Genomic DNA, 14,862 nt, shown 5'->3' with positions numbered 1-14,862 from the left:
TGTGTAGTACCTTGTACTGACTGTAGCCTACTGGGCATTTTTTGTCTTCACCAATGAATGTATATTTACCTAAATGAAGTGTGGGATGAGAAGCTAAAACACTCAAATTCTATTTATATAACTATTCTATCATTATTGGATCAGTGCTTGCAAAGAAACACAACTTTGGCCTAAAGTGCTTATTTGGGCCTGTCAATAAGTTAATGTCAGCATAGATGTTGGAATAGTAGAAAGGCACGCATTTATCTTCTACATATGATCTTTGAGCACTATTTGACCAGCCTCACTTAAAACACAAGTCATGAATACTATTTTATTTAATCTTAACGAGAATGATCAAACCCCTTTTATTCGCGGTCACAAATAACCCACTGGCAGTGAGGTCGTGCTCTGTGGAGTGTATTTCTACAGCTGAGCCCCTCCTCTCTCGGTCTGCTCGCTGTAGGTTGATGTCATTGGCAGAGAGAGAGTCTCCAGGACAGGACACAACTAGGTAGAGCTGGTCAGGGACACACTCCACATCCACACAGAGGACGACAAGTGGGCGATGTTGCATGTGGGATCGTGTTTATGGACATTGAGGAAAGGTGTTTGATACAGTGCAGAGAGCGTGTAGGTTGAGGGATCCTCATCGTCGCAGTATTTTTAGACTACTTCTGAGAGGAATACGAAAATGTCGTCTCCAAGTCCGGGCAAGAGGCGAATGGATACCGACGTGGTGAAACTGTATCCTTTTCCTGATAAACAACAAGCCAACGTAGCCAAACCAAAGGGGGTTGTTTCGGATCACCCCTGGTTAAAGACAGCGTCTGTCCCCGCTGGCTGGTGTCAGGATGTGTGCACTGTGACATTCATGGGTGTCGGTAGGAGTGTGTTGTGCTAAACACGTAGCGCTGTGTCCGACGGTACATCCTGCGGCTAGCTCCCTGTTAAGTTAGCGGAGAAGCTAAGTTGCTCTAACGCTATTTGTGTGAACTCATCCGCCTGTTAGCCGGCCGTAGCATGCTAACAGGGTAGCAGTGCGGCTGTGTTTGTACCAGTCTAGCTTTAGCCAACGCGATCTGTCGCAATACAACGTTGGTTGTAAACTCTGCGTTAGCATTGGACGTTGTTAGCCTTTAGCTTGCGAGCGATAAGTTAGCCTGTTAGCGAGCAACGTAAGGTCCGAGCGGACTGACAACGCCACGCAAGGGGTTGGCGAGACGGGCTTTACGTTTAGGAAAGGCTTATTGGGGAAAGACGTGTGTTTTATTTCATGGTTTCGTAACGTCCACGTACATGTAGCTAGCTGTGGGACGCTAGCCTGCTACCGCCAGGAGAGAACAAACAGAGTCGACGTAACGTAATCAGAGACGATCTTTGACGGACGGCGAAGTCAACAGCCACTGTTTACTACATCAGCGCTAATTGACGTTAGAGAACACGGTAACCATGGTGACTAATCTGTGTGGCGTTTTAAAAAAAATGTTGGTTTAATACAAAAACAAATCTCGCGAATTGAAGATAAACAAACCTTATTTGTATACATGGGGAAAACGTCGCGGTTCGGATGTTTACCACTAATTATACAATAAAGAATATGAAGCCAAATTATGATTATATAAAATTTAAACGATGCCAAAAAGGAAAAAAAAAAAAACAGAAGTGAATGGAATATATATTGTCATTGTAATTACACATGTTTCTCAACATGTGATGTCACATGGTGTTGTGTTTTTAATTTGCATTATTTCTAATTATTCGCAGTTATCAGCCGAAGTTTGCATGAAAGGATTTCTGACAGCGTGAGCTGAATTGTTTTGTTTTTGTCTGCAGCTAGATGCTGCTCTCTGATTGGTCAGTCTGTTACCATCCGGAACATGGTAGAGGGCGGGGCTTCACACACAGCTGATCAAGGAACAACAAGCGTGCAGGGCACATGCAGGCGTCGGTGGTTGGGAACATCCAGTCCATAGAAGGGACGGGGCGACAACATGTTGTTAACCGAACTAGGTTGAACTAAATTCACTAGTTTTCTCAGTTTTTATATTTTAAGGTTAATAACTTTAGCTCTTGGACTCTGGCTCAGCTAAAACAATACGAAGACGTCACCCTGGTCTCTCGGAAACTGTGATGAAGATGTTGCATCATTTCCTGACATTTTAAACACTAAATCGATAAATTAGGTTATTGAAATGTATTTATTTTTGCTACAGAAGGCACAAATACTGAGTATAGCTTTATAATTGAGAATGTTTAGGATTCAATTAAAAACTTTTAACATCCAATGCTATTAGCTAATACAAACTAGTCTAATGTGCAGAGTGTTTACGTTTATAGTTGTATCTTTTAAGATGTTAGAAAGTTTCAGTTTAATATTAAAACTTTTTTTAGATTTAGACTCAATCACACAGACGCAGTTTATTAATTAAAAAATGTGACCTTATGCTATATATTGGGAGGGATTGATAAGATTTGATTAGTGTTGACCCCCCTGAGTCAGTTTGATAATTTAGCACTTGATTTTATTCTTAACATTTACATATGATAACCAGTCTTTTAACATATTATTAGATCATTAGATCACACCCTCACTTGAGAGGAGTGGTAGGAGATATAATACATGTCTAGTCCTTGGAGAATATAGAGTGCTGCATGGTGATAATAACATAGTACATTCTTTCACCAGGCATGATTATGGACTGAGTATAGGACCACTGTTAAGCATGAGATGCCATACGTAGTTTCATGTTGTGGCTTTAAATTCAAATATGTTAGATTGAGACAGAGCACAGTTGATTCTGGCCTGCTTCCACAGCTGCCATTCCTGTTCTCAGATTATTTTACTGTCCACACAAACAGACAGAAACATTAGTGTACATCCACCACATGTACATAAGTATGGACCACATTAATTGCCATTTGGCTTTTTAAAGGTGTAGTTTATCTGCACAGATAGGATTAGAGATGTCAATCTCAATGTATCGAGAACAACACATATGGATTTGGTAAAACAGAAACGCCTCTTCTCTTTCTATCAGAAGAGAGTGCAGATAAAACACTGTGCATTGTGCAAAGATTCTCCCTTTTGTAGTTACATTACTCTTGAGTGAGCATACGCTTGGGTTTCTATGGAAAATCCTTGGGGAAAGGCATAAAGATAGATGCATCTATATCAGTATTTTTAGGACCCATTGCCTGAGATCACAATTATAGCTATTCTGTCTTCTTGCTCAGTGGTTTTCAAACCTTTTTCTACAGTGAAATAGCTTTTTAGACCGTCTTTTGGGTTAATGGTTATTTTGCAGCCTGATAAGCTGTCTAGTGTGGCAATTTGAGCTCCAGCAGTTTGGCTAAATTAACAAACATAAGTTTCCTTGGTTAGATTGTTGGGATAGAGAAGACAGAATTATTTATGACAGGATGATGAACAGTTAACTAGTGGGGCTTTTGTGTTTTTTTTCATGTGTCAGACTCACACAGACTGAATACGTTGCACCTTTCTGAGTCGCTCTCACATTGCTTTCTGTCACCACACACTGTGATTATGACACATCCTCCCCAGAGCCCTCCCATCTTCTCCAGCTGTAGTTACCTGAAAAACAGATGAAAATTCCCATCAGTCTTCCTCATAGCAAAGGTGGCCGAAGGCACCTCATTGATGATTAATAAACTGAAGCTTTTATGAGTGCGTTTGTAGGGAATAATAGTTTGAGTTGGACAGTAAAAGTTTTGTCTCTTGCTGTATAAAAAGTGAAGGTGTGATCTGTAGTCTAGTTGTTGTTTTTTTACTTTTCCACTGTAATATTGTCAGCTATCGTCATGTTTGATAAGTTGTTATCTTGTGCTTAGTGTGAGGTTGTTTTGCTGTTAAGTAGAACTGTTGTATGTTGGTTGAGTTTGTCGAACACTGCATTATTGATCTCACTGCCTGGCTCATGTTATTGATCTTACGTTTGACTTCTGCCCAGACAAGTGCAGAGAGAGAGAAAGAGGCCGTTTGACCCTAAAATGTAGACGCAGCAGCAAGTTTTTGATAACATATGTTTGAATTCTCTGCCTTTCCTGCCGTGTTTTGGGTGAGCCTTTTCCTTAACCAGATCTCAGCATTGAGAGCAAGCATGAGGTCACAATCCTCAGTGGACTCAATGAATTTGTGGTCAAGTTCCACGGACCACCTGGAAGTAAGTTTAAAGTTTTCACATGGACAGACATTTCACCAGTGTAATGTACATTTATTCAGCATTGAGTCTGCGTTCTTTGTGAATTAAAACATTCATTTTAACATCCTGGATAAAACTGTTTTGTGCGAGCCTGTGCTACTTTGTTAATGTGTTTAACATGAGTGTATTGATCCATGTTTTTGTCCAGCATCGTACGAAGGAGGTGTCTGGAAGGTCCGAGTTGACTTACCAGATAAATATCCCTTCAAATCACCTTCAATAGGTATGAAATACTTCTGCAAGTGTTGTGGTGAAGCCTTGACATTTCCACATTAGATATTAGTCTACAACGACTAAAACCTGCTTTTTCTTTGTTCACAGGATTCATGAATAAAATCTTTCATCCCAACATTGATGAAGCGTAAGTAGACCCACTGTATTTTAGATACCACTCTGAAGGACAAACTAATGTTTTTATTCTTGTTCAGGTCATCAGGTCAGCCTGCTTTGCTTTAACAACCTCTGCTGGGCAATTATGTTGTACTCACAGTTGTCTTTTACAGGTCAGGAACCGTGTGTTTGGATGTCATCAACCAGACATGGACAGCTCTTTACGGTAGGTCACGCAGCCACAGCTCTCATGTGAATATGTCGTTGTCACTGGTCTCTCGGTCAAACTGACAGTAATAGCCAATAAAAAAACACACAAAACGAGCAGCTTATACGTCGACAGTGCAGCTTCAGGGAGAGCATCTCGGTTTAATCGGCTTACGCTGAGGTGATAACTGCTGCTTGTATTGAGGTCATGCACTGAGCACTGATGGATAAAAAGGTCCTGAGGCTGAGAGGTCTCTGAACAGAATGTGGTGAATACACTCACCTGGAGGGGCTTTTTCTCACTTCAAGTGGACAACAAACAAGTTCACCATGAACTGAGGATCTTTCAATCTTAAATTCAATTTGGCCAGGTTTACATTTGGGTCTTAGGTCATAGGATGCATTAGTTTTATATTTATATTATAATATTACCATCTGTGTTTTGAAGACAAGAAGTGTCAAGAGACAGTGAGAGGAGATATCTCAGCGGAAGAGGGACAACTTTGTTTATTTGTTTCAGTCCAGTGGACATTTGTTGTGTAAGTGAAAACATCCTGATAGGTATTTGCCTATTTTGCAGGGGCGGTGCGACACCAGTGTAATGTGCGGTTAGCATGAATTCTAATCTTTAGCTATGATGACTAACAGATTGAACAGCTGAACATATGAAAGAATGTAGTCAGTAGCCTTCAACTGAAGTAGCAACATATATCATTTTGTTTTGGTGTTATTTAAACCTTAACATCATAATATTGAATATTTTTCTTTCAACAATGATATTAATTGATGATTATCTCCCAAAAGAAATTCACTCATGTTGTTGATGTATTTGAAAGTTGTTGGAGGCTTACAAACCAATGTCATGCTCAGCTGCAGCTGACAAAAGGTTTATTGGATACACAAAAATGGTGGTGAAATCTTCAGAAATCCCCAAAGACACATCAACTTAATTAGCATGTTTTTCTTTGCATTTCAAGTCTATAACGTTTATTTAACTATGGTGATTGAGTGTTGCGTTCTGAGCGCTGCCAAAACGTGGGTGACCTTCACTCAAAATGCCTCCTGTGTGGACATTGTTAGATTTTAATCTGTTTCTATTGTTTAGTACAGTATTTAGTATAAGTATACATATACCGCACTGTTGATGTTGTTGACATTAGAGCAGTTACTTCTCTGCCTTTACTCACACTTTCAAGTGATAAGACTGGTTACTCCTGACCAGAAAACTATTCAACCATACAGCCATACTGCTGTTTGAATACAAGAGAGACCTCTAGTGGATCATGTTGTAACTACACACAAGATTGTGTCGGCGTAATGACAGCTCATCCATCTTGCTGATATTTCTCTGTAGCTTTGTTGTTCTCTGTAGTGACTAATCTTTCTCCCCATATCCGCCAGATCTCACAAACATCTTTGAGTCGTTCCTCCCTCAGCTGCTCGCCTACCCCAACCCCATCGACCCTCTGAACGGGGACGCAGCTGCCATGTACCTGCACCGACCGGAGGATTATAAACACAAGATCAAAGGTAGCAAACAAGAGTTTAACATTGAATATCTGAAGTGGTGAATGAGAGGCTGAGATACAAAAAAAACATGCATAGGTTTAGTGGAGTGTATCACTGTTTTTCTCAGTATTTCTGCATTTGGGGAATATGAAATGGATGGACACACATTGTTAAAGTCCAAATATAATCATAAGCCATGTCAGGCATGGTTGCAACTTGCAAGTCAAATACAATCTGTATTTCATAGAACAGAACATTATTATGAGCCCACTTGTTTTGGACCACAGCCCAGAATCTGCTAAAGAAAATGTGAATTAATGTGCGTGTCCATCAACTACTGTGCTAATTTAGGGAGTTTGATATAGAGATAAACAATTGTTGGTGCTACTTCTCCAGGCATGTGCCATTTAACCATTGTAGAAGGAGAGGGCACAACAAGATGATTTTATTAAAAGAGCGCCTGTCAAACCTCACATGGTGGAAAGTGATGTGGAAACCGGGATTTTCAGGCATTTTCATAGGTTTTCTTCTTGTGCACAAATTTCAAATGTGCATAAAGACAGTTTGATGAAAACCATCTTTATATCACAGGTCCTTTGTCAGCCGGTTAAGTTGGCTCAGTTGTCATGGAAATGTAGAACTCACCATTAGCATTTCTAGAACTTCTGATCCTCGTTGACATAAAAGTTGAGCTTAATAGATTCATTCCTGAAGTATTCCCATGACAACAGCTCCAGCGACTTTCTCTCCCATGACTCCCTTATGTGTCTTTTTCAGAGTACATCCAGAAGTACGCCACAGAGGAGGCTCTAAAGGAGCAGGAGGAGGGAGGGGGCGACTCCTCTTCTGAGAGCTCCATGTCAGACTTTTCGGAGGACGAGGCTCAGGACATGGAGTTGTAGTGAAGGGTGGGCGATTCTGTCCCCTTCATCTCACAACAGACAGTCATTTCCTTAAGAGCAGAAACTCAGTACTATATTCATATTTAAACAAGACAATTTTTTTACAGCAACACAAGGATTTTTATTGCTACACAAGGATTTGCAGTACGATATTGCAGAATATTAACCCTTACTTAGGAATTCATGACCACCTGCCCTTTTGCCAGCCTCTTTAACCCCGAGAGCCTGTTTAGATCAATAAGGAGTGCATCATTCATTTCCACGATCTTTGGTGGCTTCAATCAAGGCTTTCACAATGCATGTCCAATATGAGCAGTGAGACCAATGCAGGAGGAAGGAGGACCGACATAACATGCTCAAGTTTTTTTTTTCTTTACTTTATTAAACACTTTACTGCTTCATCTGGCATCTCTCTGTCGCCGACAGAGGACTCTAGGAGGACAATCCTCGATTTCTGAGCAGTCTCAACTTTAAAAGACCGTGGATTCCCATTTGTGTCACCTTAAATCTTTTCCTTTTTTTTTTTTTTTTTTTTAACACCCATCTCCCAAAGGAGTTGCCATTACAATAATCACATCCGAGGAGCTGAAGACCGGAAGGGCCCAGCGCGCTCACGTGTTCATTGTGTACAGACTGCTGTGGCTTCAGTTGGCCTCTCTGACAGGACTGCCCTCAGTGCAAACCTGCTGACACATCACACACACCATCAAACGACCAGTGCATCAAACCATGACGACACCGCAGCATGTGTGTGACTCTAGGTGTGTGTGTGTGTGTGTGCATGAATGTAATCCAGGGAGAATCATGGCGTATTGAAAACCTGTGTTGTGTCGACCCCTGAGCAGAAATCACAAGAGAAGGCTCACAATCCCAATGCCTCTCTTCTTGAACACCCATCTCCGCCTCCTCTCCGTTTTAGGAAAGTGTTTGTCATTCTCTAAGTAACTTTGTATATTATGGCATGACACAGAAGTAAAGTTGTGTAGCGCTTTGTGGAGCTGTAGAAAATGGGGAGGACGCCTGTGCGCGGGGCCTCTGTGAGCCGGGCGGGTTCGGTAGAGATTATCCAGGTTCTTGTTGAACAATTGAATTTATTAACTTTGCCTATTGCTTGTGTTGAACTATAATAGGTGTTTGACTTGCGTAGGAATAGTTAGTTGTTTTGGTTTTTTTGCGGGTGGTGAATCCTATCATAATGTATTGTTTGATACTTATATAACACAGTAGTTTCAAGACTAATTGTCCTGTAAAGATGAGGAGGATTAATACATCTTTGTCTGATGGATGACTCTTCAAAAGACATGTTGCACCCTTGCTCCACCTGCACCCCCCTCTTATGCAAATGCATCAAAGATAATTTACGCTGTCAAGACAGAAGTGCTCTTTGTTTCAGCCATTCAACACTCTCATTTACGTCTTTTCATGCTGTTGATGGCCTTTTGTTTTCCAAAATGGTGGGACCAAAATCTGACGGATCCACAGGCTTAGTTTCATAAATCCCCCAAAAAACCAGATTGGATTCGGGATAAACAGTTTTCAGTTTAAGTGAAATTAATAATGTTCCTCGATGTGTCAAACTCTACAGAGTCTCGTATTAGTTCACACTTAAATTCAGGAATAGGTTTCTTCTTCAGAGGACAGTTTAATAGCTTCAGTCCTGGTTTTCCCAGTTCACCCGACTGTTAAATTTTGTGATGGTACACTGTTATGTGTTTTTACGCAGGCTTGAAGCTTGATACATGTTTGTAACATGCATTCATTGCATTGCAGATCAATTTGTATTATGTGTTATTTCTGGAAGGGAACAAAAATTAGAATCGTACTTTATCACCATTACAATTGACTATTTCTTCTTGTTCGGAGAGAAATGGATTATAATCAAAAATTACTTAACAAGCCCTTTATATATTTTTTTAAATTATATCAGGATCTCTTCCATTGTTTCTTGCAAGAGGGTTTACTTTAATTTGAGAATTAACATAGGTTGGTAAAACTAGCATGTCACGTTTTGTTGACATGGCATTAAATTGTATTAGTTAACAGCCCATTTAAAATGGCTCTAATTAGCATCGATACAGATGTATATGTTGGTGTAGGCCTTAGGACTACATGATCCCACAGTCAATTGTCATTTGCAAGGAAAAACAAACCACTGTCCAGCCTGGATCATCAGTGTATTATGCATTTTTTATTAATGAGACACATATATTTGATGCCTATAATGTGTTTGAATGTTTTTATTTTTGTCTTTTAAGCCCTATCTCCAGGAAAAGTCGAAATATCCCTGATTTTTAAAAAGCAAAAAAATGAATAAATGTGCTTCCCTTGTAACTTGAAGAAAGAAATAAACAACAAAAAAATATATGAACTGTCACTATCTTGCTTTTGTGTGTCGAGGTAAGAAACAACTCTTTATTCTCAAGATTTCCAACTAATTCAAATGAATGATTTAAATTTTCTGATTTGTAGAACCTTCTTTTCACAGTCACCCAAAAGAATGTATTTAAGGTCAAAATGGTTTTATTTTAACTCTGAATGAACGACTGTCTCTCGTCTGTCCACTAGATGGCAGTCCCACATGTCTGTCTCACTAGGAGTCTGTCTCAATATGGAGGACGTCCACTGACAAAGTTTGACAATTATTAGATAAAACCTCAATTATGTTTCTTTAATTCATTTTTTTTTAAAGGCACAGCTTTATTTGTTGAACATTAATGTAGGAAAAACCCTGATCTATTACATTACATGTTTAAACAAATCCATATGGGTGGGAAATTGTATATATATATATATTTTATAAATATATTCATTTTTTTATATTCAGGTTTTTTGTCATCTTTTGTAACTATGCACTCAGAGAGAGAGTTGTTTTATGTCTGTTGATGGGCCTTTTGGCATGTCACTGCAGGAAAAGCCCATGTATGGATACTCAAATCAATTGATGGCTGATTTCCATTTAGCTGCTGAGTTTGGTGCGTTGGCTTATTTTTATGACTTACCCAGATACCTGAATAGAACAGAGCCAACGTTTGGGTTATTTGTGACACGTTTGCTTCAATTCCTACTTAAATGACTTTTATGTTAAAGGCCTGTTGATATCCGAGTAAGTAAAGCACATTTTCAATAAAAAGTTGGTCATAAAAAAAATACAAATAAATGCTCGTGGTAAGTAATCTCAAATGACCTATTTCATCATTTAGAATTAGTATGTCAAATTTCTGACATTTTAGTATTTTTATCCCGCTTATTCTTTTCATCTGTTTTCTTTATTTTCCTGTTTTTCTTCACACAATATTGTTTAATAAGCCCTGAGTTGCTTTTGAAACTAAATTTTGAGGTTTCTCTTATTATATCGTAACTGGTTTCAGATATTGATGATCTTAAACACGTGAACGGATGAATGGACTGGTGCTCCTCCTGCACGTTGAGCTGCTGGAGCATGACGCTCTCCATCAGACAGTAGCTCATAATGAGCTTATGAAATATTCATTGCTGTGTGGCCATGCAGCCTCTCTCTGAGCTTATCCAGGTTTCATGTTTCAACATCAACATTTAATTTGGCTGGAGGGTAACGAATAGCAGGCTATTGTGCCTATTCTCTACTTTTATGATATAGAACTTTGGATGACCAGCTACTATATATGAGAGTGATATCAAATTATCACTAATTATTATTATTAGTGAGCCTGTATTCCTTTATGCGGAACTTAGATAAGGAGAAAAAAAATCTGAAAATTGATTTTGAAAAAACACTTTGACATGGAACATCGTATTATAATTGGTTGAGATAATATGTTTTCAGTGTCATTTTGTGTTGGAACTACTTTTTAAGAAGAACTAATGCACAACAACCGAGAAACGTGAGTAATGTTGAGTTTCAGGAGTAAAACAGACGCGTTATTTTATACTTAATGTTTTTAAACTATGAGTGATGAGGAGTTAAGTTATGTCAGAGTAACTGCTGGCCGGCTGCGCCTCCTTCATAATGTATGGAGAGGACAAAGGCTGCACGGGTGGATTTCAAGCATCAACTTTGAAAGAGCCGTAACCCAAACCTGCCCTGTCCCACTCTGACGGCTTCACCTCAGCTGAAAGGATGATGCCTCTTTTTCCACCTGCAATCTGTCTAATAATCACCGACAGCCGGTAAACGAGCCCTGCAGGGAGCTGTGGGTACCTGTATATAACGAGGAGCAGACGAGGCCTGGAGAAAGTTTGAGTCCCGAGCAGGTGATGAGACCGAGCAGCGGAGCTTCAGGCCCGGCTGCAGCGAGGAGCCACACCCGGTGGATGCTGGTAGGTCTGCTCTTTGGAGGCAAACTTCAGGGTTTTATTATGCCATGTGTTAAAGAGTTTTACATTTGTATGCGTCTTAATTTTGGGTTCCTGTGATATAGCTGCCATATCATTATGATAGGCATCAAGCTTCTTTATTAAAGGCTTTTGTTGGTACTTTAGTTTTCACTTCAGGGTTTTAGCCTATTATGCCATGTGTTAAAGAGTTTTACATTTGTATGCGTCTTAATTTTGAACTGGGTTAATTTTAAAGATCATTATGATAGGCATCAAGCTTGGTACTTTAGTTTTCACTTCGGGGTTTTATTTTTATATGTCGATGATCCGGATTTTGTTGTCAGTATGGGAAACTAATTTGGGCAACATTCAATTACCAATCAACCGGTTTTCCACTGCAGTGCGCTGTAGGCCTGCGTGAGAAGCAGCAGAAGGAGTCGGAGGAGGGCGGCGTGGATTACTATACCACCAGGGGGTTAAGATGCTTAGCAGCTAAATACCTGCCTACTGAAATCCCCTGCCATACAGCCCAAACAAGCTGTGTGAGGGACGGAGACATGGAGGGTTCACTGTGGACCAGAGGACCGAAGAAGTCAGCTCTCCTCCACCGGTCCAGTTCTTCCAGCTGAAGGCTGATTGTCTCATCTTTGATGCGAATAAAAGGCTGCCTGGTCGTGAAGATACTCTACTGATGGGTGCTTTTAGAGAATTTTCTCAACAAAGGTGTGTCTTTTTTTTTTTTAACTTAAATTTAGTTGTTTGCAAATTGAGGATATTGGATCATCTTTATAAGGTAAGAGTCAGACCATCACTGTCTAAAGTGTCTAAAAAAATACACAGGCCTCAGATCCTGATCCTCATATTTGCATGCGATCCTTTTCAAAGTGAGAATAATCAGGCACCTATATCTTATTATAGTAAGTATGTGTAGATTAAGAGGTATTTATGTTGTTAATGTATATTTAGCTGCTCTGATGATCGTCAGAGCTCTTTTGTTTTCTACAAAAGAGATTCAGACTACTACGCATTTCATAATGTTAAGATTTAAAGATTTTATTCTGTAAACAAACAGGTTTATTATCCTCCACTGCAGCATTGATTATAATGGGAAAATACCTTATTGAAAGAGGCAGGGAAATAATGTTCTTTGTGACTGTAAGAGAGCAACCAACATATGAGGAGCAACTAAACGGAAACTACAGGAGATTTCTGTTGTTTTCTATCTGTCTATCTGTCTCTCTCTCTCTCTCTCTCTCTCACTCTTGCTCTCTCGCTTTTTACTCTATTGATCTCTCCCGGAAAAGGGAAGATGAGCCCTGCTTTGGGACCCATTTGGAGCATCTCAAAAATCACTTAGCGCATCATTCCCTACAGCCAAAATCAATCTGAGCAGAAGACCTGCTCCTCAACCACCATCAGGAGGGATCTCATGGAAGCCAGAAATGTCCCAACAGCTAACAATAATCCTATGATGACTTTCAGAAAGATATAGATGCAAGTTAGTTTCTGTGAAGACTCTCCTGAAGAACTGGGTGACAAAGCACCACTGCAGACCTCTCTGCCTGTTGTAGCAGATTGCATGGCTGGATTTACTGTCCATCCTGTGTGAGGAGAGATGATGGAAGGTACGCTTTTGATTCTCATAGTGTCTGATAATTTCCACTTTGCACAAGACTGTAAAAATAAGACTCCCCAAACTTTACAGAGGTCAGCAGAAGTTCTACAGGCAGATTTCACACGTCAGGATTCACACTTGAAGAAAAAAGATGGCAAGGTTATAAGATGGCTTTATGTAGCACATGTAATGTGGGACTATATCTCCTCCTGTTCTGTGTATGGCACTGGTAGAATTCACTGTCACAGCACACAATCAGTGAATTACCATAGGGCCATAAACAGAGTAGAGACAGAACCACACTGCCTTCGTACGGGTTCCCATCTGCTTTAAATGTAAAACCAGCAGACAGGTCCACTAATTTCTCATCTTCTTTGCCCATTTTGGCACTAGCACATTTTTGCTTTGTTTCTTGTTTATTGAGCAATCATGTGTGGTGCCAATATAGGACAAGACAGACACTCAGCTGTTCATAAACTTTCTGGCACCTTTGTGAGAGAGAACATAGAGAGAGGATAGGGAGGGACAGGAAAGGATGAGCTATGGATCTCATCGATTGCGTCGTCCCTCTCAGATATCACTGGTTACCATGGAGGCCAGGCTCCATCTCAGAGACGCTGTCCCGTGTAACCTGAACCCGACTTGTCACTCAGATCTGGTGGCCGTAACGGCTGCACTCTCCCACAGTGTTTGGCAATGGTAGAACTCACTCTGGTGGGCTGGAAGGATCCGGTGGTTCTAGACTTGCCAACAACTGACTGAGAGTTTGACCTGCCGTCCGTCATTCCAGGATTCATCCCAGGAAGAGGATTATTTTTTGTTTAGCAGTGCCTGTTAGAAGCTGTCATTTTAGTTACAAAAGGTCATGGGGTCAGGGTGGAAGGTTTAGGGTGAGATCGTGGTTGTTTAGGGCGGCTGTGGCTCAGGAGATAGAGAAGGTTGTCCAGTAGATCGGCGGTTTAATCCCGAGCTTCTCAAGCTCACACGTCGAGGTGTCCTCGGGCGAAGATATTGAACCCCAAATTTCTGTGTGTGAGTGAATGTTTAGTTTAGATCCTGATGAGCACGTGGCAACTTGTAGGGCTGCCGCTGCCATCAATAGATGAGTGTGATTGGTTGAATGTTATCAGGTAGTGTAAAGGGCTTTGAGTGGTCAGAAGACTAGAAGGGCGATTTAAAAATGCAAGTCCATTTACCATTTGTTGGGCGTGTGAGTGAGTGCAGGCGTAGCAGCGAGGGGTTCAAATTGACAAACCCCCTGAGCGCTCTTGCAATCTCAGAACACCAAAAGAATCAGCGAGAGAAAGGACACAAGGTTCACCATTTCTCTGAAGATCAAGAACAGAACAACCCACATACAGACATTCAACACAAGTCCAATTAGTCTGCTGGTTTGGAAAAAAACCCCAGTGATTATAAATAATCTTTGTTCTTCCTCTCTTCTCACTCAGATGTAATCTAGGATATCCCATCAGGGTTGTCTTGGCCAAACTTAACTGAATATGACACCAAAGTGTAATATTGGACCTCAAACACTGAAGGTAGAAACCTAGGATTCTTTTAACGATTGGGCCAAAACCCATTAATCCATAAACAGACCATTAAGCACTGGGTTGACCATTATCTGCCTGGATCAATAAATCAATCACCTTCATGCGTTTGGCTGTAAAACCAGCAGATGAAGGCCTCTAGTAGTAAATCTTCAGTGTTGGTGTTAGCAACAGAAGCAGCAGCAGCGAGATCAGTTTATGGTGCAACCTGATCCTGCTCAGTCACAAAAGGTCTGAGATGAGTTCCTGCAGAA

The 14,862-nt window shown here is 40.4% G+C and overlaps 1 protein-coding gene across 1 annotated transcript; it reads left to right on the top strand.

Moving 5' to 3' along the window:
* The first annotated feature begins 465 nt into the window (after positions 1 to 465).
* Positions 466 to 9,512, top strand: LOC129108698 (ubiquitin-conjugating enzyme E2 H-like). The gene is made up of 7 exons (XM_054620596.1): positions 466 to 726; positions 4,087 to 4,163; positions 4,351 to 4,425; positions 4,524 to 4,563; positions 4,706 to 4,758; positions 6,141 to 6,269; positions 7,026 to 9,512. Exons 1-7 carry the CDS (start codon positions 674 to 676, stop codon positions 7,148 to 7,150), a joined length of 552 nt encoding a protein of 183 aa, XP_054476571.1. The 5' UTR covers positions 466 to 673; the 3' UTR covers positions 7,151 to 9,512.
* Positions 9,513 to 14,862: the final 5,350 nt, after the last annotated feature.

Source organism: Anoplopoma fimbria, chromosome 19 (genome assembly GCF_027596085.1).
Source record: "Anoplopoma fimbria isolate UVic2021 breed Golden Eagle Sablefish chromosome 19, Afim_UVic_2022, whole genome shotgun sequence".
Lineage (NCBI taxonomy): Eukaryota > Metazoa > Chordata > Actinopteri > Perciformes > Anoplopomatidae > Anoplopoma > Anoplopoma fimbria.
This window is presented reverse-complemented; position numbering and strand designations above follow the sequence as displayed.

Bases quoted from the DNA above. Each gene is read 5' to 3' on its own strand.
- LOC129108698 (XM_054620596.1), top strand. From the start codon at position 674: ATGTCGTCTCCAAGTCCGGGCAAGAGGCGAATGGATACCGACGTGGTG. The intron at 727-4,086 runs GTATCCTTTTCC...ACCAGATCTCAG, and splicing joins GATACCGACGTGGTGAAACT to CATTGAGAGCAAGCATGAGG. The intron at 6,270-7,025 runs GTAGCAAACAAG...TGTCTTTTTCAG, and splicing joins TTATAAACACAAGATCAAAG to AGTACATCCAGAAGTACGCC.